The following is a 26,497-nucleotide window of genomic DNA, read 5'->3' as shown; positions in this document are numbered from 1 at the left end:
ATGGTTACCTCTTTGATTTAGTGTTTCCATTTCCTTCAGATAAATATCCAGAAGTCGATTCATAGATCATATGGTAGTTCTATTTTTAATTTTTGGGGGAAACCTCCATACTATTTCCCATAGTAGCCTCAGCAGTTTACATCCCCACCAACAGTGCAGAAGGGTTTCCTTTTCCCCACATCTTAATGGACATGTGCTGTTTTTTGTCTTTTTGGTAATAACTATTTTAGCAGGTATGAGGTGATATCACAGTGTGGTTTTAATTTGCATTTCCCTGATGATTAGTGACGCTTAGCATTTTTTTCACCTGCCTATTGGCCATCTCTATGTCTTCTTTCGGAGAAGGCAATGGCACCCTACTCTTGCCTGGAAAATCCCATGGGTGGAGGAGCCTGGTGGGCTGCAGTCCATGGGGTTGTGAAGAGTCAGACACGACTGAGCGACTTCATTTTGACTTTTCACTTTCATGCATTGGAGAAGGAAATGGCAACCCGCTCCAGTGTTCTTGCCTGGAGAATCCCAGGGACCGGGGAGCCTGGTAGGCTGCAGCCCATGGGGTCGCGAAGAGTCGGACACAACTGAGGTGACTTAGCAGCAGCAGCCTGTCTTCTTTGGAGAACTGTCTATTCAGATCCTCTGTCCATTTTTTAAATTGGATTGTTTGCTTTTTTTTTTTTTTTTTTTTGCTGGGAGTTGCATGGGTTCTTGATATATTTTGAATATTAGGCCCTTGTCAAATTTATGATTTGCAAATATTTTCTCCCATTCAGTAGGTTGTCTTTTCATTTTGTTGGTGATTTCTTTTGCTGTGCAGAAGGAGGACTTAATGTCTTTTATTCTGGTGTATTTAAAACATGTCTTACACAGGGCTTCCCTGGTGGCTCAGTGGTAAAGAATCTGCCTGCCGATGCAGGAGACATGGGTTTGATCCCTGATCCAAGAAGATCCCACATACTGTGGAGCAGCTAAGGCCATGTGCCACGCTATTGAGCCTGTGCTTTAGAGTCCAGAGGCTGCAACTACTGAAGCCTCGTGCCCTGGAGTCTGCTCCACAACAGCAGAAGCCACCACAATGAGAAGCCCACAGACCGCAATTAGGGAGAAGCCCTGACCTGCCACAACTAGAGAAAGCCCGTGCAGCCACAAAGACCCAGCACAGCCAAAACTAAACAAAATAATTAAAAAGTCTTCCAGAGCAAGCTTTCTCTCCCAACACACACACACACACACACACACACACACACACACACACACACACACTGTTGTCTCTGCAGGCTCTAGACTTCTCTGATGTTAATGCCTATTAAGGATAGACCTGTGAATTTTAAGGTGCAGTCAACGCTATTATGGGCAAGTAAGATATAGATAGGACCTCAGTGTATTTCCCAAAGCCATAACTGAGTGAAAAAACTGTGAATCATCTGTCTGCAGTGGGACATATCTACCTGAGAAAGATCGCTAAGAGATGCTATGTACAATATTGGTTAATAATTACTGAACTAGAGGGTCACCAAAAGCTCCTCTAGCCCTAAGGAAGTTAATAAAGTCAGTTACAGTCAACTGAAAATTGAAAAGTCAAAGTAAGGTTGAAATTCTCTATCCCATCTTTGCTTCACAGGTTTCCAACATTAAAACTCCCAAGCAAATGGATGAGTTCATTGAGATCCAGAGTTCAACAGGAACTTGGTATCAACGCTGGTTGGTCAGATTCAAGACCACTTTCAAGCAGGTAAGTTTGGAGGGAGGTGGGTGGGTGAGAGGGAGGCTTTATGGTGAGCTCTAACGAGAGTGGATGAGGAATAGAGATTCTGAACACGCCCGTCAACCCAAGGCACAGTGATGGGCAGGAAGCAACATCTGGGTCCTAGCCCACACCGATCTCCAACCCCTGTGAGCCCTGAACCACTAAGTATCTGATCCTTAGTTTCTTTTCTTTGCTCTTCTTTCCAAAGGCAGAGACTTTGAATGTAGATACAATGTCTAGTCCGAGAAAGCACCGTTCTTTCTAGCACCTTCTTCTTCTTCTTTTTTTGGTCTGAGAGTTATGTTTTATTCAGTGGGAATTTTTAGGACTTCAAGCCCAGGAGACAGCAGCTCAAGTAACTGTGAGAGAACTATCCAAGGAGGCGAGGGCGGGGGAAGCCAGATATATAGGAGTTTTGCAACAAAGGGCAGGTGGTCTGACAGTCAAAAGTTTATTGTTAATGAAAGAAAACTAGATATGCCAAGTTAAAGAATTTAGTGCTTTTCCTTGCCTGGGAAGATGTCTGGGCTCACTGAAATTATTCCTTTTATATGCACTCAGCTATCTGGGGCCAATGTCCTTCCTGTGTTTTCACACCCTGAGTTTCCTCAGGGCTCCCCGTGGGGAGAGGCTACAGTCTGGTGGCTGCTAAAAGGCAGGTACTGTTTTCCCTTCTGAGTTCCCTCAGGGTTCGCCAGCTGGCCTTCTGGTGATGGCTGAAGTCACTGATGAATGAGACCAAAATGACAGGCAGTATTCCGCTTATCAGTTCCTCCTCTTGGCCCAAAGTTCGATCCATACGTGGGAGGCATTTCAGGATCGGTTTTTGCCCCACAGTGCTGGGCGTCTCATCCTAGACTGGGTGAAAATTCTTGCTGATGAGCCACTGCAGTGGCATTTTCTCTTTAAATAAACTGTGGGAAGGAGGGAGGGGGTGAAAGACAGGACCCTTTAAGGTTTGTTGGTGACCTCTGAGAAAGTCTTTATGAAGGGCAAGGCCATTTCTCCAGAGAAGCGGTCCTGTGAGGCAAGCCAGCTGTCAAACACTCAGGCAGGCATCGGCCAGGATACTGAGCCTGCATAACCCTCTTGGGGCAGGGTGGTTCAGTGTTTGAAATAGCGTCCATTGCCACTGACGGGGAGGCGAGCTCAGGGCTGCGCAGCACCTTGACATCCGCACTCACTGTGCTTTTGGTCCCACGCACCATTGTGTTCGAGGACGTTGCAGGACTTAGAGCGTGACACCAGCCGAGAAGAACAGAAGAGGGTTCCTTGTTCCTTGAGCAGAATCGCTGCCTCTGGAAGACATTGCTGCCTGTTCTGTCTGCGGGTTCCTAAGCAGTGTAATAGAGAATCTTAAAAAGGAGCTCTTCCAAGTCACAAGTTTCTGCCTTTAACCACCCATCTCTGCTGTGGGTTACAGGTCTGGGAAAACGCTCTGTACTGTGTGATGGGACCCTACAGGATGAACACGCTGATTCTGGCTGTGGTCTGGTTTACCATGGCTTTAAGGTAAGTTCTGTCTTCCTTAAGTTCATTAATAAAAAGCTATCACAAACGTAGACAGTGTAGTGCTGGAGAAGATTCTTGAGAGTCGGACTGCAAGGAGATCAAACCAGTCATTCCTAAAGGAAAGCAACCCTGAATATTCATTAGAAGGACAGATGCTGAAGCTGAAGCTCCTGTAATTTGGCCACTTGATGTGAAGAGCTGACTCATTGGAAAAGACACTGATGCTGGGAAAGTTTGAGGGTGGGAGGTCCAGATGGGCCACAGAGGATGAGATGGTTGGATGGCATCACCAACTTAATGGACATGAGTTTGAGCAAACTCCGGGAGAGAGTGAAGGGACAGGGAAGCCTGGTGTGCTGTAGTCCATGGGGCTGCAAAGAGTCAGACCCAACTTAGCAACTGAACAAAAAGTTCATTAATTTTCTTGTGCTTCCCGTGCCTCGTCTGTACGTTGAGGGTTACCGTTGGTTCTAACTCATATAGAGTCTGTGTCAGATTGGATGGTTTTGGCTATGACAGGCAACCCACTCTAGTGGCTTCTCCAACAAGGAAATTTCTGATCCTTTGTAACAAGAATTCCATGGAGAGGCAGCCTCCAGGTGGGGATTCAGCCTCAGGCTAGTTCTCATCTGCTAGCAAGATGCTGCAGCTGCTCTCGGCATCCTCAGACATGGAAAAGTGTCCCAACAAGGAAGAGGCTGCCTTTCTCTGAGATTGATTTTTAAAAAAATATATATATTTTTTACTTGGTTCTGCTGGGTCTTGGTTATGGCCTGTGGGATCTTTGATCTTCATTATAGCATGCAGAATCTTTAGTTGCTGCATGGGTGACTTTTTTTTTTTTTTTTATAGTTACAGCTTGCAAAGTCTTAGTTATGGTGTGTGGGATCTAGTTACCTGACCTGGACCCCTGCCTTGGGGGGATGTGGAGTCTTAGCCACTAGACCACCAGGGAAGTCCCTGAGCTCCACTTTTTAACATCAAGGAAACCTTTCTCATCTTTGCTGGTGGCTCAGATGGTAAAGACTTTGCTTGTGATGCAAGAGACCTGGGGTTCGATCCCCAGGTTGGGAAGATTCCCTGGAGAAGGAAATGGCAACCCACTCCAGTATTCTTGCCTGGAGAATCCGATGGACAGAGGAGCCTGGCGGGCTACAGTCCATGGGGTCGTAAAGAGTCGGACACGACTGAGCGACTAACACTTTCACTTGAAACCCTTCTTAGAAGCCGCCAGCAGACTCTCCCCACCCCCACGTCGTATTAGCCAAATGTGTGTCACATGCTTCACGGCTAAACCAGCCACTGGTGAACGGGGTGTGATTTCCCAATGGCTTCAGACTAATCAGGATTTGCCTCTCAGCTGATGATACTGTTAGCTTTCCTGAGCATTGACACCCGAACAAAATCAAAGCAGGGAATGAATGTTGGGTCAGCAGCTGCCAGTGTCCTTGTGGATATTAAATGGAGAAGACAGAGAACCTTTGCGATAATATCCACAGCAATAAAGTAAATGAAATGTAACGTGACTGAGGATTAGCTGGCTCCTCTCTTAAATAGTAGTCTTTCACCCTAGTCATTTTATTCACCTCCAGATAACATGACCCTTCTTTCCGTGCCAGTTTTGGGGCCCATTTATAGTGTTAAGAGGCTGTTTCATAGCACGGATAAAGTGCAGTGGTTTCTGGCACGTCAGTAAGTGCTCAGTAAATTGCTATTATCAGCTAAAATCTTTCGGTGAGATTTTAAACTTTCATCTATGAAGTTGTTTTGTTCACCACCGCCCATGGCCAAAGACACATTCCCCTCGACCCAGGGAACTCAGCTGGCTTTAATGACCTCTTGGGTTATGGGAGGAATGTGGGAAGCCCTGCTCTTTCCAGCATCTAACCAAGTGTCTTCCTATAGATATTGATGGAGACCCGAACAGTCTCCACCAAACAGGTAAGGTAGAAGCAGACTGCTCACTTCCACTCGTCCCATCCAAGCTAGACGAGAACACGGAACACTTCAGAAGCTAAAATGTAGGCCCTTGGATCCAATTCACTGAAAGTTTTAAGAAATTTCCTTACGTCTAATTTAATTTTGTCAAGTAGGTGATGACTTTCCAATGTTGGAACCTCAGAGAGATCTGGTCTCCCTTCCTTCTCCCTCTATTTACTCCCTTCTGCCTCTTCCATGTAGTTCTCTTTTATTTTTCTGTTTATCATTCTAGTATTTCTTTTTGTAAATTTAAGCAAATATATGTATATTTACAAATTTCTTTATTGTTTCCTTATGAGAAGGAACTGCAGGAAAGCAGTTTTGCATTTCCTTTTTGTATTCAACAATATATTCTGGAGCTCTCTCGTACCGCTGGATAGAGATTCACATTCTTTTTTTTTTTACAGTGGCATAGAACGTGTGCATAGCTCTTCACAGTACAACTCTACACTTCCTTCAGTCGGAACCTTGCTGCCAGATTGTTGGGAAGTTTTCAGACATTTGTTGTTGCAAACAGTGCCACAGTGCATCACTCTTTGTGGGCTTCTTTGCATTGGACAAGTTAATCAGTGGAATAGATTCCTAGAAATAGAATTATGGAGTTGAAAGGCGATAAATCCACCAGTAATTGTTGTAGGGACTGAGCAGTTCGCCTCAAGATGGTATTGCAAAATGCGGTCCTCTTCCCAGCAATGCGTAAGGGCACCTGCTTACCTGCAGCCTCACCATCAGAGTTTTTGCAAACTTCAAGGTTTCGGGTCTGGTGGGCGAGAGTGATAACACAGTGTGGTTTTAACTTTCACTTTTCGGGTTATGAGTGGGGTGGAGCATCATTTTTGTACGTTTCATGGCCATTTTTTTGAGTTGGTGATCTTGAGATTTTAGGTATAAAATGTCATCTGCAAATATAGTTTTACTGTTTGCTTTGTAACTTTATATTCCTATGTTCTTTTTCTTGTGTAGCCGAGTTAGTAAAGACTGATTAATTAACTGAGTTAGCTAACACTACAACGTAGTGTTAAATAGTAGTGATGACATGGGTATCCTGGTCTTACTTCTTACGTTAGTGCGAGTGACCGCAGGGTTTCCCCCATTGAAAGATCCTTCTTTTGGAGTTGAGATATATTTATATATATTTTGGGCTTCCCTCGTGGCTCAGATGGTAAAGAATCTGCCTGCAGTGCTGGAGACCTGGGTTTGATCCCTGGGTCAGGAAGATCCCCTGGAGGAGGGCATGGCAACCCACTCCAGTATTCTTGCCTGGGCAATCCCATGGACAGAGGAGCCTGGTGGGCTTAGTCCATGGAATCGCAAGAGTCAGACACAACTTAGCAACTAAACCACCAGCACGATATATATTTTTACACGATATATATTTTTACATGATATATATTTTTATTTTTACATTTCTAATCTATTGGCGTTTTAATCAAGAATGCATGTGGTTTTTTTTATCAAGTGCCTTTTTGGCATCTATAAAGATGATTGTGACTTTTTTCCATTAGATCTATTTTTATGAATTACATTTTCTAATGAACCATACTGGCTCATTTAAAATGGGCTTGATTTACATCATGTCAGAAATGCAGACTCTGATGGTGTTGCTGCTCCAATATTCTTTCTTCTCTATTACAGTTACTATGGACTGACAGTTTGGTTCCCTGACATGATCCGGTATTTTCAAGATGAAGCGTACAAGTCCAAAATGAAGGTGTTTCACGACGAGCACGTGTATGGTGTCACAATCAACTTCACGATGGAAAATCAGATTCACCAACACGGGAAACTTGTGAATGACAAGTAAGTGAGGGACTGTGGACTTTCCTTAGATCAAGAGGAGTGTGTGTGGGTACTGTCTTGGGGAGGGAGGCATTGGCCAGATAAGAATTCAATATGGTGGGGATTGAGCTCTGAGACTGGTAGAAAATCACCTTTGGCCTAGGCTGCCAGAGACTCGACAGTGCCCCCTGGTGGCCTTGTCTCTAGCGTGCAATTCCCCATCATCCTGGCTAGGGTTGATTGATCAAGGAGGGTCAACCAGGCTGTCTTGTCTGAGACCTCAGAGAGCCCCTCAATGATGCCTGCTTGGAGGGAGGGCCCAGAGGTCCGGCACCAACTCACAGCCTGATTGTTGAGCTTTTTCTTTGATTCTGGATGCTTCTTCAGCAGCAAGCCCAAGGCTAATATGACACTATTTTATGATATTTCACCTATTACTGGCTTCCCCGACAGCTCAGTGGGTAAAGAATCCTCCTGGAATGCAGGAGATGTGGGTTTGATCCCTGGGTCAGGAAGGTCTTACCTCCAAGTGTCTATTGGCATGGCCCTTTGCCATCAAGAGTGTTGTTGTCCTTTGGGGAAAAAAATTAGAGCAGTGTTAAAAAAGTCCTGCCCATGTGCTCTTCAGGGCTTCCCTGGTGGCTCAGTGGTAAAGAGCCCACCTGCAGTGCAGGAGACACAGGGAGACGGGTTTAATCCCTGGGTCGGGAAGGTCCCCTGGAGAAGGAAATGGCAACCCACTCCAGTGTTCTTGCCTGGAGAATCCCATGGACAGAGGGGCCCGGCAGGCTACATAGGCCATAGGGTTGCAAAGAGTTGGACACAACAGCGCTCTCGCAGACAGACCTCTTCTTCAGTCTGACTCCTCTTTCTACTCCTGGAACACTGAGATGGATAGTCCAGACCGCTGGGCTTTAAGAATGCCTCCTTGAGGTTGCCTCCAATGGCCCCAAATGGGTCAGGACAGCACAAAGTTCCCTCCAAGCCACGTGATCCACTAAGCTGAGCATTTTCACCTCTGCTGTTTGCCATCTTGAATTATCCTTAGCAAGTTCACTGGGTCAGGGGAGAGCTACACCAGAAACCCCACAGCCCAGGCAGTTCAGTGTCGGTGATAGACGCTGCCCCTTAGTTCATGCACCTGTGCAAGAATTATCGCCAGGGATGCTCTCCTCCAATGCCAGCTCTGCTTTTCCAGCCCACACCCAGCTATGTGTCCAGGTGGCTGTGCCCGTTGACTCTTAGCCACTGTGGGAAAGAAGTATGTGTCTGGATGAAGTCCAAGGAGGGGGTCTTGGGCCGTCTAGTTCATATGTTACTGGCCAGACCTTAGCAAATGTTCTCGGTTATTTAGGATGAGAAAGAAAGTGTGATATGAGAAGAGGAATGTTATTTCTATAAATATAAGGCCTTTGAGGAAGGAACGTTAGGCGTGACTATCAGCAGACGTGGAATTCAGACCTTCAGATGATGTTTTAAAATGCCGAGGCTCAGTCACAAACATCTCCACGTTTACATGCCCATGTGTGCACACGCCCTCGCTGGGGACACTTGGGCCACTGGAATCTGCTGAGAGTGGCCACTCCAAGGATGGCAGTTCCAAGGCTGATGGTTGGTGGTGGGTGGTAATCCCCCCGGGATTTCTCACTGTTGGGGCTCTTCAGTATAAAGCCAGAGATCTTGCATTGGCATTGCCAAGGAAGAGAGGTTGCCCTTCTTGGGACTTCCCTGGTGATCCAGCAGTTACGAATCCTCCTTCCAATGCAGGGGACTCAGGTTTGATCCCTGCTCCAGGAAGTAAGATCCCACATGCCTTGATGCAGTTAAGCACTAGATGAAAAAAAAAAAAAAAAAAGCCTGTGATTTGCAGGAAGACCCAGCACAGGGACCACCCCCCCACCAAAAAAAAGAAGAAGATGAAATGTTGCCCTTCTTTATTAGAATGCTTTGGAAGTGTTGAAAAGTAAGGGATGTTATAGATGGCTAGATGTCCCTCTGGTATGATGTTATTCCATGGGGAGACAAATTCATTAAAAGAGACTTCATCTGTGAAGTCGCCTCTATTCAGTGACACTCTATTGCGGTGTTACTATAGTGGCGATGGTGATGACAATGATAACAAGGCTGATTAAGGCTGAGTATTTTGTAGATAATCTCATATGTTGTTGTTCAGTCACTAAGTCGTGTCTGACTCTGTGACCCCGGGAACTGCAGCCCACCAGGCTTCTCTGTCCTTCACGATCTCTTGGAGTTGGCTGAAACCCATGTCCATCGAGTCCATGATACCATTTAACCATCTCATCCTCTACCATCCCCTTCTCTTCCTGCCTTCAATCTTTCCCAGCATCAGGGTCTTTTCCAGTGAGTCAGCTCTTTGCATCAGGTGGCCAAGGTATCGGAGCTTCAGTTTCAGCATCAGTCCTTCCAATGAATATTCAGGATTGGTTTCCTTTAGGGATTGACTGGTTTGATTTCCTTGCTGTTCAAGGGACTCTCAAGAGTCTTCTCTAGCACCACAATTCAAAAGAGATTAGGAACCTTGGAAACTAAGGAATTGAATGTGGGTTTGTTTGTTTTTCTTGAGTTATGCTGCCACCTGCTGGTCACAAACTAGAAAACATCTGACCTGTGGGAATCTTGAGCCTCTTGACAAGTTAAATGCTTCACATTCGTTAGCATTGTCCTCACTCTTACCAGTAGTCCCCTTTTGAGTTTATCCACACTTTGCTGACTAAAAATCTGGGTAAAATTATTTACTTTATTAGTTACCACACATGGGGGAAGATTACTTTTAGCAGGGAGAGCAAAGAGAAAGTCTAGAAGAGAGAAGGTTGATTTCATGTGTCATAGTGACATGCTACACACACAGTTAAAAGCTCTTTTTAGCGAGGCATTAGTAAAAATTTTCTTCATCTGCAGTGGGTGTGTTTAAGGGCAATAATGCTCTGTGAAGCTGCCAAGGATGGGAAATGTGTTAAACTTACTTTCTGGCTTCAGGTCTGAGGAAGTAGCCAAGACTTGGGGCTCTACGTTCCAAGCCTTGATGGGTCAGAAACTAGCTGAACCCTCTCTGACCTGTGCAAGCCTCTGCACATCAGAAAGTCATAATATTGAGATAAAACGTCCGCCATGCTTCAGGGTTGCTGAAATTACTGTTGATGTTGTTTAGTTGCTACGTCGTGTCTGACTCTTTTGCGACCCCACGGATGGTAGCCTGCCAGGCTCCTCTGTCCATGGCAGTTCCCATGCAGGAATACTGGGGTGTGTTGCCATTTCCTTCTCCAAGGCATCTTCCTGACCCAGGGATCAAACCCATGTCTTCTTTACCACAGAGTCAACAGGGAAGCCCACTACTAAAATGCCTCAGCATAATTTAGAAATTTAGTCTGGGTTCTGCATAGTTCTTATAGAGCTTCTTCCTGAATATTTTACGACTGTGCATGCGTGCATCGTGCATTGCTTCACTCATGTCCAATTCTGTTCGGCCCCATGGACTGTAGCCCTCCAGGCTCCTCTGTCCAATGGGATTCCCCAGGCAAGGATACTGGAGTGGGTTGCCATGGCGTCCTCCAGGGGATCTTCCCTATCCAGCAATCCAACCTGCATCTCCTGAACCGCAGGCGGATTCTTACCCACTGAACCATGTGGGAAGCCCATTTTACAACTAAATAGCTACTAAAAATGGGGTGGCTGTTCTTCCATCAGACCTTTACCCAGATTATTATTGCAGATCAACAGAAATCCTGTTGATCTGGGGATGTTTGAGCTGAGCTCTTTTATTAGTTCTAAGAGCCCTGTCATCTGCCTATAACAATTGTTTTGTCTCCTTTCTTTTCTTTTTTATTACATCATGAAATATATCAAATATACAAAGAATACAGAATAACACAACAACCCTATTCAGAGCATCTAGCTTTGTAAAATCATAAACTACGCTGCACTGACTTTGGGCTTCCCTTGTGGCTCAGCTGGTGAAGAATCTGCCTGCAATGCGGGAGACCTGGGCTCCATCCCTGGGTTGGGAAGATCCCCTGGAGAAGAGATTATAGGCTACCCACTCCAGTACCCACAAGGGCTTCCCTTGTGGCTCAATGGGTAAAGATTACGACTGTAATGTGGGAGACCTAGGTTCGATCCCTGGATTGGGAAGATCCCCTGGAGAAGAGAATGGCTACCCACTCCAGGACCCACAAGGGCTTCCCTTGTGGCTCAATGGGTAAAGATTACGACTGCAATGTCGGAGACCTAGGTTCGATCCCTGGGTTGGGAAGATTCCCCTGGAGAAAGGAAAGGCTACTTGCTTCCATATTCTGGTCTGGAGAATTCCATGTACTATATAGTCCATGGGGTCACAAAGAGTTAGATACGACTGAGCGACTTTCACACTGACTTCAGATTTTAATGTAGATTGAACATTGCTCACTCGGTTGCTCTTTTTGATGTTGCTTTTCTTCCTCCCAAGGAGTAATGATCACCACAGTCATAAACTCGGTGTTTTACACACATACGTGTTTTTACACTTTCCCACGTGTTTGTGTGTCTGTAAACACTGTACAGCCTTCTTTTGTGTGCTTTAAGTTTTAGGTAAATATCACGCTTTGTTACAGATGTGAATGTATACTTCTCATACTATAAATTTTGCAATTAGGTTTTTTTTTTGTTATTTTTAGGCCACTTCTTTTATTTTAAATATTTTTAATTGAGGTATAGTATTGTGTTGATTATAATGCCAGTGCTAATGGGTATCCTGACTTCAGTGGGGGTAATTTGGGTGTCTTACTTTGAAGTATGACACTTGCTATGTTTTGATTGGTCTTCTTTATAAAGTTAAGGAAATTCTCTTTTAAGTATGCTGAGAGTGTTTATCATGAAGGCATACTGAATCTGTCACATGCGTCTGTTATTTTCTGCATCTATTATGACAATCATATGGCTTTCTCCTTGGACCTATTAATATGATAGATTAAAGTAATATTTTTTCTGGATATTCAACTGTACTTGATTCCTGGGATATATCTTGATCATTCCATGTGATTTTTTTTAAATGGTAATACATCGACAAATTTGATTTACTAATATTCTTTTTTGTGTTGTTTAGATGTTTATAGCTGTTTTATTCATAACTGTCAAAATGTGGAGGCAACACACATGTCCTTTATTTTTTATTTTCTACAGAAAATTGTGCAAATATTTCAGATTGGTTTTCAACTTATTATTTTGTTAAGATTATTTTCAGAGCTGTTTATGTTCACAGTGAAATTTCGAGGAAGTCACAGAGATGTCCCATATACCACCTGCCAGAACTACCCTATTATCTAGCAGTGATCCAAGATGTCCTTGTGTAGGTGAATGGATAAATCAACTGTGGTACATACTGGCCCTGGAATATTATTTAGTGCCAAAGAAGTAAGGGGTCAAGTCATAAAAAGATGTTGAGAAACCTAAATGCATGTTCCTAAGTGAAAGAAACCTCTCTAAAAAGGTTTATGATTTCAACTGTATATCATTCCTGAAAACGCAAAGCTATGCACGTCAGTGGTTGCCAGAGGCTAGGGGGGAGGGAATTATGGACAAATAAGCAGAGCTCAGTGGAAACAGTCTGCATGGTGCCGTAGCGATGGACACATTTGCTAAAATCCAATTGGCACTAGTTGTAAAGAATCTGCCTGCCAATACAGGAGATGAAAGAGATGTGGGTTTGATCCCTGGGTCTGGGAGATCCCGTGGAGTAAGAAATGGCAATCCACCCCAGTATTCTCGCCTGGAAAATCTCACGGACAGAGGAGCCCTGGCAGGCTGCAGTCCCTGGGGTCGCAGAGTTGGACACGACTGAGCATGCACGTGTGCACGCGCGCAGACACACACACACACACACACACACACACACACACACACAGAGCTACTTATGTTCTGTTTAGGGTTTTTGCATTTACATGAGATTGGTGTATATTTTCCTTATACTATTCTTATTGATCTTTGGTGTCAAGGTGTTATGTGGCTGAGCCATGGTGGCTCAAACCATAAAGAATCTGCCCGCACTGCAGGAGACCTGGGTTCGATCCCTGGGTTGGGAAGATCCCCTAGAGTAGGGAATGGCAACCCACCCCAGTATTCTTGCCTGGAGAATTCCATGGACAGAGGAGCCTGGTGGGCTCTAGTCTATGGGATCACAAAGAGTGGGACACATCTGAGTGACTAACACACACACACACACACACACACACACGTGCACGCACCAAGGTTATGTAACTGAAAGTGGGGTCTGGCTGCTCACTGCTCAAAAGCCAATACAGAGGCCAGGTTGGCAGAAAGGAAAATTTGCTTTCTTTTGGATGCCGGCAACTCAGCGTTGGGGCAAGGGGAGGAGGTGGACATGTGTCCGAAGGCCAAGCTCCCTCCACTGATGATCAGAGGGCAAGAGCTTTCGCAGACGGAGGGAGGGGGCTACATGCAGAAACAGTGCGGTTGGCTGACAGTCACCTTGAAATTGGTCATCAGTGGTCTGACCAGTGGTATCTTGACTGTTTTAAGTGCAGTTGATCTTCAGCTCCAGGATTGGTTTGTTTCCAGTTCTTTGAGGCCGATTCTAAGAACTGTGACAGCGCACGTCACGGCTAGTCTGGTCATCATGCAGGCAACTTCTCCACCTGGTGGGGGCATCCGTATCCATAAGACAGCTCACGGACATGGCTCAGAATATGGTGAATAGGCCTCGAGAGGGAGATAAGGCCCCTGACCATGTGTAATGGCTAAACTATTATCACTTGCTCTCCGTTGACTGTTTCCTTTGTTTCTGCGTGTTTTCACTTCTCTGATGGAACTTACTCTTTGGCTAAAGTTTTTCCACAGACAAAAGGCAGGCTGAGGACATAGGAGGCAAGGACCATAGTATCCTGCTCCTTTTCAGTTATACCCTCTTTTTAAAAATGCTCTAGGATCCATGTAAAGAGACAGGGTGAGATATGGTGATTTCAGCACTTAGGTGGCTGTAAGCGTAAGAGAAGATGGAGAGAGTAAGTTGGATTTACTGGCAGATCCCCTGAGGCATAAGGATTTGTCCTTAGAGAGTCTGTCTGGAAGACGCAGCACCGGTATTTCCCGTCATATACATCTGCTTCTCCGTGAAACAGTATTTCAACCATTTGATGGCCATCTCCTAACTCTACTCCTTTCTTTCCCAGGCTACTTATAGTAAAGATACCTCTCATTTATAAAACCAAATACTAGCATTGGAAAAAGTCATCTCCTCAATAATGTTCTTTTAAAGATTTTAAAATACAAGCCTGCAGAGAAGAGACTTGCCTGAAATCTTTTAATGAGAGTCCTAAAAGCTGAACTCTATTCTTCATTTTTTGGAAGGTAGTGTCAGAGATGAAGTAAAAGCCTGATGCCTGTGTGTGGAGAATTTAAGAAGTTACTTAGAGTTATAGAGAGAATTTAAGAAGCTGCATAGAAGTGATAAACACAAGACCCTCTGTTTCCTTCATTCTTTAAGCAGAATGAGCCCACGCATGTATTTTCTGAAGTGATTTTCTTTTTCTCTTAAAGATTCCTTTTATGTGGGCCATCTTAAAAGCCTTTATTAGTTTATTACAATATTGCATCTGTTTTACGTTTTGGGTTTTTGGCCATGAGGCATGTGAGACGCTGGCTCCCTGACCAGGGATCGAACCCTCACCCCCAGCCTCGGAAGGCGAAGTCTTAGCCTGCCAAGGAAGTCCCCTGATGTGGACGGTTTTCTCATTCCTTCATCTCAGATTAGGACCTGATATCAGATAATGTGTGAGAAACTAGAGTTCCGGGTCTTTCCTGGAAAAGTTTCTCTTTTATTTCACTGTATGTGGAAGGCTTATTGTAGGACGGTCCATGTGTGTGAGCTTTGGGAAAATAGACCCTTTGTTTACTTTCTCTCTGAAAGGTGATATAAATGATGTGAAAGAGAATTCACACTTAACAAAAAGTCAGTTGAAGGGTATACATTATATATCATGCCTCTGTGCCTTAGCATATGCTCTTCCCTTTGCCTGGAATTCACTTGCTCTGCATCTTGGCTTGGATAGCTTTTATTTATCCTTAAGGAAAAGCCAATATCATGGTGTACCCGACTGTATCATAAGTGCCCATCTGCAGTGATCTTGTGGCTTATCTCTAATCTTTTTTAAAAAGCAGTTTATATCTGGTCTCGCTGTCTTCATTGTTTTTCCTAATAGTCTTTCTCTAGTTGCGGCGAGTGGGGGCTGCTCTTCGCCGTGTGCGTGAACTTCTGAGTGTGGTGGCCTCTCTTGTGCGGAGCACAGGCTGCAGGCACACGGGCTCAGTAGTAGCCTGAGAGCTTGGCAGCTCCGCAGCAGGTGGAATCTTCCCGGACCAGGGCCTGAACCTGAGTCCCCTGTGTTGGCAGGCGGACCCTTATTCACCGCACCTCCAGGGGAGTCCTACGTATGTCTGAGCTCGATAGTTATCACGCCAGATTTTAATTGTCAGGTTTCTTGTTTCCCCCTTCAGCTTTGAGCTTCTTGAGCATGAGCCCATTCAAGTCTAAATCATGGTGACTGTGTAGCTGCGGCTTCTGGTATAGTTTAGATCACCTGGTGGATGAAGCACTGGCTGAGGGTAGCTGAAATAAAGCGTTTGTAATAATAATTCCACCACAGGCTCTGGATCACCAATGGCTTCTGTTTCCTTAAAGGAAGGGTTCCACAAGCTACTTCTGTTAACTTTTCTTTCAGCCTTTGAGATCTCCTGAGTGAAGCATCTTGGACCAGTTCAGTATATAAATTAGAGATCGGAGGAGATGATTTATATAAAAGACTCATAAAATATGCCTTGGACTTTTCTCCTTTTATCTCTCCTTTTATAACTTTGGCTTTTTATAACTCACTTGGAGATACATTTTAAGGTCTGCTGGTGTCAGACCTGTTATGATTTATGGCCCTTCTTTCTCACCCACCTTCGGCAGAACATTAAAATATCACCGGAGGCCACATCACCAGCCCATTACTGTATTAAAGAGAAGGATATATTAAGAAGGGCAAAGACCTGAGACAGGTTCCAGGAATAGCTTTCCTGAGTAAATACAGTCAGCATACAAATTACATTAATTTTGAAATCAGAGCCATCTTCCTATAACAAAAGGCTTGGTGATCAGTTTTTCCATAGAAATAGGAAGAGTTCAGCAGTAGCTTTTGGAGGCCGATTCAAATTTAACCCTAAGAAAAACTGTTGGAAACAATTTGGCTTTCTTGATCAGAGATTCTCACATTTCCTAAAGTGTAATAATCTGGCATCTTCCTCTGGTGATTATAGTTCAAGAAGTGCAGGTTGGAATGAAGAGAACTCCCATCTTTCGTAATAACCTCCCATTTTATTATTATTTTTTTTGTGTGTGTACCTAAGTTACGTCAGTTTATTTTACCTTTTAAAGGTTGGAGTATAATTGCTTTACGATGTCGTGTTGGTTCCTGCTGTGCAACCTTATGTATACATAAATCCCTGCCTCTTGAGCCTCCCTCCCACGCCCCCCCACATCCCACCCCTCAAGGTCATCACAGAACACCAGCTGAGCTCCTGTGCTTCATAGCAGCTTCCTGCTAGCTATCTGTCTTACACATGAAAAGTGAAAGCGTTAGTTGCTCAGTCGTGTCTGACTCTATGTGACCCCATGGACTGTAGCCCACCAGGCTCCTCTGTCCATGGGATTCTCCAGGCATGAATGCTGGAGTGGGTTGCCGTTCCCTTCTCCAGGGGATCTTCCCGACCCAGGGATCGAACCTGGGTCTCCTGCACCGCAGGCAGATTCGTCGCCATCTGAGCCCCCACAGGGTAGTGGATGTAGGCCAATGCTACTCTCCCAGTCTGTCTCCCTATTTTATTCTGATGCAAGTGTTCTGGGGACTTCCCCTTGAAAAGCACTGGCCCAGGCCTTCTTATTGCTGAGAGGTCTTTTTGTCAAAGCTAGTAAGATGTGGTTCTAGGTGAGGGTTCTCAGCAGAACGTAGCTGAGAGTGAAGAGTAGGGGGCCCTGGCCATCGTGTGTGCTGGTGGATGGAGTGACCTGGCGGCCCTGAGGAGCAGCAGTGGCCCCAGTGCCCTTTGCTGCCTCTGGGTCCCCACTGAACTGTAATTGTCTGTTGGCTCCGCTTCTTTCCCCCATTAGGCTTGAGGGCAAGTACCGTATCTTTTCTGTCTGCGCTCATAGCACCTAATGCCACCCTCGGTAAAACTTTTGCTTGAGACTGAATCAGTGACTGGATAGACAGATGAATGAATGAATGGGGTTTAAATCCTTCACAAATGAAGACACAGCCAAAGGTTTCTCACTTAATAGCCTAACCAAGCTTGGGACGCACAGCCAGGAGAGGCTAATGTCCCTGTGTGTAAGTCCATGTTTTGAAGTGTCCTGCTGCTTTTTCCTTTTAAGTTTGTGTAGGAGTTGAAGGCGTGCAACAGCTCCGGACGTGGACTGTGCCTCACAATTATCCAGGGGTTTTACCTCTTACTGGCTGTTTCGGTTTTAAGTGAAAAAGTATTATATACACTTGGGATAAAGAAAAATTTGTCTGAGCCCGGTGGGCTATAGTCCGAGGGGTTACAAAGAGTCGGGTACAGCTGAGTGACCACCACGTTCCCTTTCAGCCCCCGGTGCACCTCCCCAGGGCTGCACACACCCGCCCGTGTCTGCGGCACTCTCTCCAGGTGTGTGCGATGCACTCGCAGCTGTATGTGCATTATCCTTTCTCACACGAAAGAAACTCACATGCTGTGAATATCATGCTGCACTTCTTTATTTATTTTTTTTTTCAGTTAACAATACGTCTTAAACGTGGTTCCAGATTAAGACACACAGATCTGCGGGTCCTCAGTTGCTCGGTTGTGCCTGACTCTGTCCGACCTCATGGACTGTAACACATCAGGCTCCTCTGTCCATGGGGTTTCTCAGGCAAGAATACTGGAATGGGATCTCATTTCCTTCTCCAGGGGCTCTTCCTGAGCTAGGGATTGAACCTGGGTCTCCTGCATCTCCTGCATTGGCATGTGGCTTCTTTACCACTGAGCCACCCCATGGGTCATGGTCCACGGGTTTGCAAAGAGCTGGACGCAGCTGAGCACCTGAGCACCTGTAGCCATTATAACAATTAGGTGGATGGCTATGTGTGGTGCCTGTCTATCTGTCTATCCATTCTCTCTATCGTCTGTCTACCCTATCTGTCATCTATCATCTGTCTCTCCTATCATTTACCTGTGCCCTATCTATTATCTATCATCTATCTATCTATCCATCTATCTTTCTAGTAAGCCATTGCTGTTATCAGCAATGTTGCAGTGAAGATCAGTGAATGGATCTCTTTGAATACATGAGCAAGGATGTGTACAGATTTGTAGAGGTGGTATTCCTAGGTCAAAGGGATAGTACGTTTCAATTTTGCAAAGCTGCTCTCCAAAGAGCCTGCACCAATTATGTTCAACAGTGTGGATAACATTGCTTATATTCCCCCACATTTTTGTTGGTTCAATTTTAAAAACAAAAATTCTGAGGCCCTCCTACGTCTATTGCCTTTAAACCTTTCAAGACCAGCTAAGGGATATTCCTGTTTTTAAAGCTCCTAAACTGAGATATTATGAATATTTTCACGTCACGCTATTTCATCTTTCCATGATTCTGATGCAGAAAGCCCATGAATCTGCTTTTGGGAATCATGGATTGATGCCTAGAACCCTGTGTGTACCTGGACTAAATGTCAGCTCCCACAGTCCTGAGGCTCCTCTCTGTTTGTAAATACACAGTGAAGAAAAGGGGAACTAGTTTGGGTTGAAAATAATGTGCTGGAACCTTTTAATTTGCGATTCTTCTTCTTCTGCCTTTCTGTGTTTTCTGTGTCAGTCTCAAGTCTCCTTTTTTTTCCTCCTGGATGAATCATTTGGGAGCTATTTTTTTTTTTCCCATAGGTTCACAAAGATGTACTTTAAACATGTACTCTTTGAGGACACGTTATTTGATGAGTGCTATTTTGAGGATGTTACATCAACTGATACCTATTTCAAAAACTGCACCATTGAATCGACCATCTTTTATAACACAGGTAAGAGCATGAACAGGGTGAGCTTGGTGTCTAGAAATTGTCCAACTGCTCAGCCATAAGCTTTAGGAGTAGTAAAGTGTTCACTGGTGTGTGTGCTGAGTCTTGGGTTCTTGCCTCATGCAGGGCACAAAGAAGTTGCCATGCCAAATTATTTAATCTGTCTGAATCTCAGTTTGATCACATGTAAAATAGAAATAGAAGCACTGGGCAAGTGTTCTGATCTCAACAAGACTGATGCTATATGCTCAGGGTCTTTGTAGGAACAAATTATGACCCAGATTAAAAAAAAATAGCATTCCAAGAGGGTGATGTGTTATGCCTGGAGTACATTCTTGAAGACCTAGCATAATTTGAAACTTATAAAATTCTCACGATAATACATGAAAAGGAAAGACTGCATATTTTCAAGCTTCATGCATGAAATAAGATAAGAATATTTTAAAATTACACCATTTCAGACTTCCATGATTAAAAAAAAATCACAAAATTCCACCTCTCTCTCACTCATTATTTTTACTTCTCCCTTTATGAATTAATACCAAGTGAAGCTGGGTTTCAAGGAAACTAACTGAGCTTTACTGGGGGCTTCACCGATACTGTCTCAAGTAAGAAATGTACCAACATCCGCATCTTACAACTAGGGAAACAGAAGCTTAAGCAACTTACATTAAGGCCACAGATAAAAATTCCCCCACAGGTAACAAAATTGAGGGAAACTTGGCTTCATCCCTTAATTGTTAAGCTGTAAAGTCTGTGAGGCTTCCTCTGAAATAGTTGCATTGTGTCTGGATCAATGCTTTCTCCCTGGCATTGGCACCATGGCACAGTTTAATGCGAGAACTTCTTTTTCCCCTTCAGGACGCCAATCTCAAACAATTCAATATCTGGTTCCTAAATATCCCTTGGTCTTTAAATAGTCCATTATGGAACTTATCTTTCTAATTTATTTTTAGCCTGAACTTAAAAAAATATTGTGAGTGTTGCGCATTTCGTCTTCGGCACATCTTTTATTTCCTTCTTTCAAGTTTCAGTGATGCCTCTTTCTTGCTCTCTTTCTCTTGTTTTCAATGTCAGCAAGTACATATTATTTATGTAAAATATTTTAGGAGTTTCAAAGATGAAATCTGCCATTTCATTAAGGTTTTATATATATTTAATTCTATGAATATATGTATTCATATAATTTAGTAACACTTCACTTTCACTTTTCGCTTTCATGCATTGGAGAAGGAAATGGCAACCCACTCCAGTGTTCTTGCCTGGAGGATCCCAGGGACGGGGGAGCCTGGCGGGCTGCCATCTATGGGGTCACACAGAGTCGGATACGGCTAAAGCAACTTAGCAGCAGCAGCAAGCCCAAGTAACTTTATGTGTCTGTATACTTTGTATGTATGAACTACTCTACTCCCAGGTGACGCTAGTGGTAAAAAAACCCTCCTGCCAATGCAGGAGGCATACGAGCCACAGGTTCAATCCCTGGGTCAGGAAGATCCCCTGGAGGAGGGCGTGGCAACCCACTCCAGTATTTTTCCCTGGAGAATCCCCTTTGGACAGAGGAGCCTAGAGGGCTGTAGTCCATAGGGCCGCAAAGAGTTGGATAACACTGAAGCAACTTAGCATGCACACAGGCACTGTATATATTTATACGTTCTCACATACCACAGTATGACATAGATGTTCATACACACTACACATAATTCACGAACATATATTCACTGTATACCGGCACACATTCTATGTACACAGGTGCAGTGAAGTCTGTATGTTCACGCTTATCCATGTGTGTACAGACATGGGCAACATAGCAATTCATTTAGTAGGGTCTGTCCTTACTACTCTTCCTAACATTTAGAAAAGTTATGAAACTTATATATGATCATTGCAAAAGTTCAAACATTAGGAAGGACACAGAGCTGAACTAAAGCCTTGTTTCCATCTGGCGCTTGGCTTCTGAAATCTTTTCTTCTTTTTCCAGACGGAGCTGCTACGTAACAGTGTCCTTGCAAACTTTTCATGTTTATTCACATAGGTGACATATTTGTTTGTTTAAAAGTAAATTGACTATATAGCTCATATTGTTGTGACACTGCTTTTTTAAACTTAATATGCCATAGATATGCACCGTCTAACGTGGTAGGTGAGTGAGAGCTCAGTTGGGTCCGACTGTTTGTGACCCCGTGAACTGTAGTCCTCCAGGCTCCTCTGTCCATGGGATTTCCCAGACAGGAATCCATGCCCTCCTCCAGGGGATCTTCATGACTCAGGGGCTGAACCCAGGTCTCCCGAATCTCCTGTATTGGCAGGTGGATTCTTTACACTGTGCCACGTGGGGAGACTGGGATTTTGCAAACACTTGTAGTCATGAAATATCAGAGCTGGGAAGCAGTGGCTATCATTAGGTGTTTCCTCTGACTTTATAGGCAGAAGCTCAGGGAGGTTAAAGAGGGCCAGCCACTGAGCCAGTTCCCAAACCCAGGTTTGCGGAGAGCCTATATAGTGATCTTTCTTCTAGAACAGCTGATGTTAGAAGGTACCAGAGAACATGAAACTGGTTCCAAAGCAAATGCTTATTTTATTAATTTTTTAAGACTTTATCTTTTTTAAGAGAAGTTTTGGGTTTATCACAAAATTAGAAGAAAGATACAGGAATTTCCATATGCTGCCTCCTCACACACCATAGCCTGCGCCATGATCAACATCCCCCACCAGGGTGGTACCTTTGTTAAAATAAATGAACATCATCACCCAAAGTCCATAGTTCACGCTGAGGTTTATTCTTTTTTTGCATAGTAAGGCTTTTGTTTTTTAATTTTAAAAGTTTTTAATTGGAGCATAGCTGCTTTACAGTGCTGTGCTGGTTTCTGCTGCACAACAGCATGAGTCAGCTCCGTGTGTGCATATGCCCCTTCTCTCCCAAGCCTCCCTCCCACCACCCCGCCCTCTAGGCCAGCCCAGAGCCCTGAGCTGAGCCTCCCGTGCCATCCAGCGCTTCCCACAGCTCCTGTTCCACGCCTGGCGGTATGTATATGTCAGTGCCACGGCCCAGTTTGTCCCCTTCCCCCACCCTCAGTCCACACGCCTGTTCTCTGCATCTGTGTCTCTGTTCCCGCCCTGTGAATAGATTCATCTGTAGCAGTTTTCTAGATTCCACATACATATTAGTGCATTTGTTTATGAAGCTGCTGCTGCTAAGTCGCTTCAGTCGTGGCTGACTCTGTGTGACCCCATAGACGGCAGCCCACCAGGCTCCCCCTGTCCCTAGGATTCTCCAGGCAAGAACACTGGAGTGGGTTGCCATTTCTTTCTCCAATGCATGAAAGTGAAAAGTGAAAGTGAAGTCACTCAGTCGTGTCTGACTCTTAGCAACCCCATGTACTGCAGCCTACCAGGCTCCTCCATCTGTGGGATTTTCCAGGCAAGAGTACTGGAGTGGGGTGCCATTGCCTTCTCCCATTTATGAAGTACCTCCCACAAAAGAGTAAATCAAAATTTAAAATTCCACACTCTTCACATTTTTCTTCTTTCCTCACACATTTCTGCCCAAGCTTCTAAGTCTCAAAGTTTAGTTAGAGATAGGAACAGACTTCCAGAGCAATAGGGGAGGGAAAGGCCTTTGTTCTTGGTGTTCTGCATTCAATTGGCTTGGATACATGGATAATGTGCATCATTGTAACATCATGCAGAGTATTTTTACTCTACCAAGTCATCTATTTCCTGCCTAACCCTCACAACCACTGAGCCAATGGTGTTTATTTAGAAGCATGCTCAGGTTTTTGTGACCAGCTCAATCTGGACCCAATTTTCTGGTCAATGCCTCTTATAAGCTGGGAATCCTTGAAGGGGTACCCCAGGCAGGGTGCGCCTCAGTGTCATATTGTTGATACAAACAGGGCTGTTAACTGCCTTGAAAGATGTTCTACTTACACATGTCCCTCAATGAATGTTCATTCCATTTCCCTTTGCTTAGAGAAACTTACACAAGTTGTTACATTTTTAAAGATTTCTTGCTATATCTGTGGGAGAAGGCAATGGCACCCCCACTCCAGTGTTCTTGCCTGGAAAATCCCAGGGACAGGGGTGCCTGGTGGGCTGCCGTCTATGGGGTCGCAGAGAGTCGGACACGACTGAAGCGACTTAGCAGCAGCGGCAGCAGCTACATCTGTACCTTGCCCCCTGTTGTTATTGTTGTTGTTCAGTTGCTAAGTCATGTCTGACTCTGCAGTCCCATGGACTGCAGCATGCCAGGCTTCCTTGTATTTCACTACCACAGTTTGCTCAAATTCACATCCATTGAGTTGGTGATGCCATCCAACCATCTCCTCCTCTGTCGCTCCCTTCTCCTCCTGCCCTCAATCTTTCCCAGCATCAGGATCTTTTCCAGTGAGTAGGCTCTCCACATCAGGTGGCCAAAGTATTGGAGTTTCAACTTCAGCATCAGTCCTTCCAATGAATATTCAGGATTGATTTCCTTTAGAATCAGCTGGTTTGATCTCCTTGAAGTCCAAGGGACCCTTAAGAGTCTTCTCCAGCACCATAATTTGGAAGCATCTGTTCTTTGGCGCTCAGCTTTCTTTATGGTCCAACTCTCATATCTGAACAGGACTACTGGAAAAACCATAGCTTTTACTATACAGACCTTCATCCACAAAGTGACGTCTCTGCTTTTAAATATGCTGTCTACGTTTGTCACCACCACGTGTTACCTTGACTTTGTCTGAGTGCCGGGGGTGGTGCTGCCTGCCCGAGGAAGGGGAATAACTCCAGTCCCTGCCTCTGCCCCACATTTCCCCAGCACTCTCCCCCTCCCCGACCCCTGTTTCACATGAACCACGTGTTTCCTTCTCTCCGCAGACCTCTATCAACATAAGTTCATCAACTGTCATTTTATCAACGTCACCTTTCTGGAGCAGAAGGAGGGCTGCCATATGGACTTAGAGCAAGACAACGACTTCCTGATCTACCTTGTCAGCTTCCTTGGCAGTCTGTCTGTCTTGCCTGGGAACATAATTTCTGCCCTGCTCATGGACAGAGTCGGAAGACTCAAGATGATCGGTGAGTTGCCAGGGATGTCACGCCTGTGGGCCAGGGTGGAGGCTCAAGATGGAGGAAAAGCAGTGGGATTTTCCTTTGTCTTTTTCAAGAAAACCCGCACAGGAAACCATGTATGTAAGATGGATTCTGCTGGTGTAGAACCAAGTCTGCAAAACCCCAGGGCACCTTGGAGATCTCTGAGAGTCCAGGTCAGGCACAAGCCTTCATTTCCCGATTCAGCAATTCTGTCACAGTTACGTATTCTATTAGCACTTCAGTAGGATGTCATATACATCCGCTGTACCCACTTTGTAGTCCTCTTGGTGGAAAAATACATTAAAATGCTTTTAAATAAGCATCAATTTCATTTGATGATCTTAGATGAATCTTGTTACTTTTTATTATGTAATAGTAATAACGTTCTGGGCTTTGGAGTTGGACAGGCTCATGTTGGAATCCTATCACCTAAAGGCTATTTGACTTTGGACATGTTCCTTTTCCTCTCTGGGCCTCATTTTACAGATAAGTAGACTTATGATGAGCTGGCAGGGGTTTGTGAGAATTTGACACAATGCACCCAAAGCATCTCCTAGTGCTCGGTGCATTGCAGGCTCTCACGTCTGCCTTGCTTCATTCTGCCAGATTTGCAGCAGTTTGTTACCAAAAGACAAGCCAGGCATGGTGAGCCAGAAACGAAATATGTTTACACCCAGAGCCAGGGTAAGCGTGGGGCTTCCCAGGTGGCACTAGTGGTAAAGAGCCCACCTGCCAGTGCGAGATATGCAAACGATATGAGTTCAGTCCTTGGGTCGGGAGTGGGAGGAGGAGATGGCAACCCCCTCCAGTATTCTTGCCTGGAGAATCCCATGAACAGAGGAGCCTGGCAGGCTACAGTCCATGGGGTCATGAAAGAGCTGGACACGACTGAGCCACTGAGCACAGCACAGGGAAAATGTACACAGAAGAATATGGTCAAGGGGCTTCCCTGTGGCTCAGCGGTCAAGCAGCCACCTGCCGATGCAGGAGACGCGGGTTCGATCCTTGGTCCAGGAAGATCCCACATGCCCTGAGGCAACTAAGTCCGTGCACCACAACTGTCGCGCTTGTGGTCTAAAGCCTGGGAGCCGCAACTGCTGAAGCCTGTGTGCCTGGAGCCTGGGCTCTGAAGCAAGAGAAGCCTCCGCAGTGCAAAGCCCTCGCACCGCAATGGAGAGTAGCCCCCGCTGTTGCAGCCAGAGAAAGGCCCACGCAGCACCGGAGACTCAGCACAGCCAAAGATAAATAACAAAATCACTAAAGAAAGAATATGAGTCAAGGCCAGGGGACGGGGAGCAGACAGTAGGCTGATGCACGTGCCAAGAGTTCAGCCCCCGGGGATGTAGTTGTCGGGAAACATTAATTCCGAGATCCTAGCAGCAAGGCGCAAAGGACACAGAACAAATTGCAGAGCCTCTTTGTCAATAAGTAGTTGCGTGAGTATTTAGAATGGTGCGCCCGAGACATGCCTGTGGTTTCTGCTTTTTAATCTCGTCGAGAGGATTGTCCTGTCTCAGGCATGTCTCACGGCATGAGCTGTGTCCTCTTCAGCGACAGTGTTCTGGTTAGACCCGAAACCCGATGCGGGAAGATGGTGGCTTACCAACTTCTGTGAAGTCTGTGCCCAGCTCGGTGTCTGCCACTGAGTCCTGGCTTAGTCACGCTGTGGGACTGAGAGAACCAGCAAAGATGACCTCTTTCCTGGCTGAGCTGGAGGCACCAAGTTTTTCAGCAGAAAGTCCTGCAGGGCGGCGTGGTGTCAGAGACTGGCGGCTGGGAGTCAGCTGGCCGTCTCGGCCGGCACTGGCTTTGTGAGTCCGCACGACTTCCTCGACTGCTCTAAGATTCTCTTCCACGATGGTTAAAATAATACCTCTGTTTGCTCCAGTGAGAGTAAGTGTGTGACACTTCTGCCACTGGCCCTTTTTTTAAACTTTGGAAATACTAGTATGTAAGGAGCTAGACAAATAGCATGTTTCAAGCAGTCTCGGTTGGTCTGTGTAATAACAACATAGAGAAGAAAAACAGGTGACTGAAGCCATACATTTTTACTTGGCATTTGAACTAAATCACTTGGAGTGGCTCTGACAGGTCTATTTTTATGGGAGAAAACCCCCCACAATTTTGGAGAAGAAAAGAACAATCTTCATACAAGAAAGTGAATTTGTTTTTCTTTTTCTTTTTTTTAAAATGATTTACTTATTCATTTTTGGCGGCGCTGGATCTTTGTTGCTGCAACGAAGCAACAGGGCCTGGGGTCTGCTCTCTAGTTGCGATGCACAGGCTGCTCGTTGCAAGTGGCTTCTCTTGCCGCAGAGCGCGGGCCCTAGGATGC

The 26,497-nt window shown here is 45.1% G+C and overlaps 1 protein-coding gene across 5 annotated transcripts in view; it reads left to right on the top strand.

The window, feature by feature from the left end:
* SV2B (synaptic vesicle glycoprotein 2B) overlaps positions 1-26,497 on the top strand; it is a 243,612-nt gene that overhangs the window by 204,520 nt on the left and 12,595 nt on the right. For 3 of the 5 annotated variants that reach the window (XM_012098413.4, XM_042235062.2, XM_060401998.1), the window contains exons 7-11: positions 1,619-1,729; positions 3,168-3,256; positions 6,872-7,036; positions 18,962-19,095; positions 23,947-24,147. In XM_012098413.4, the coding sequence (XP_011953803.1) occupies positions 1,619-1,729; positions 3,168-3,256; positions 6,872-7,036; positions 18,962-19,095; positions 23,947-24,147 (700 nt within the window). The remainder of the gene's footprint in view (positions 1-1,618; positions 1,730-3,167; positions 3,257-6,871; positions 7,037-18,961; positions 19,096-23,946; positions 24,148-26,497) is intronic. The other 2 variants (XM_060401999.1, XM_060402000.1) reach the window with 1 other exon arrangement.

The sequence above is a fragment of the Ovis aries genome, chromosome 18 (assembly GCF_016772045.2).
Source record: "Ovis aries strain OAR_USU_Benz2616 breed Rambouillet chromosome 18, ARS-UI_Ramb_v3.0, whole genome shotgun sequence".
Taxonomy (NCBI): domain Eukaryota; kingdom Metazoa; phylum Chordata; class Mammalia; order Artiodactyla; family Bovidae; genus Ovis; species Ovis aries.
Note: the sequence above shows the minus strand (reverse complement) of the source record. Positions and strands in the feature narration are given on the sequence as shown.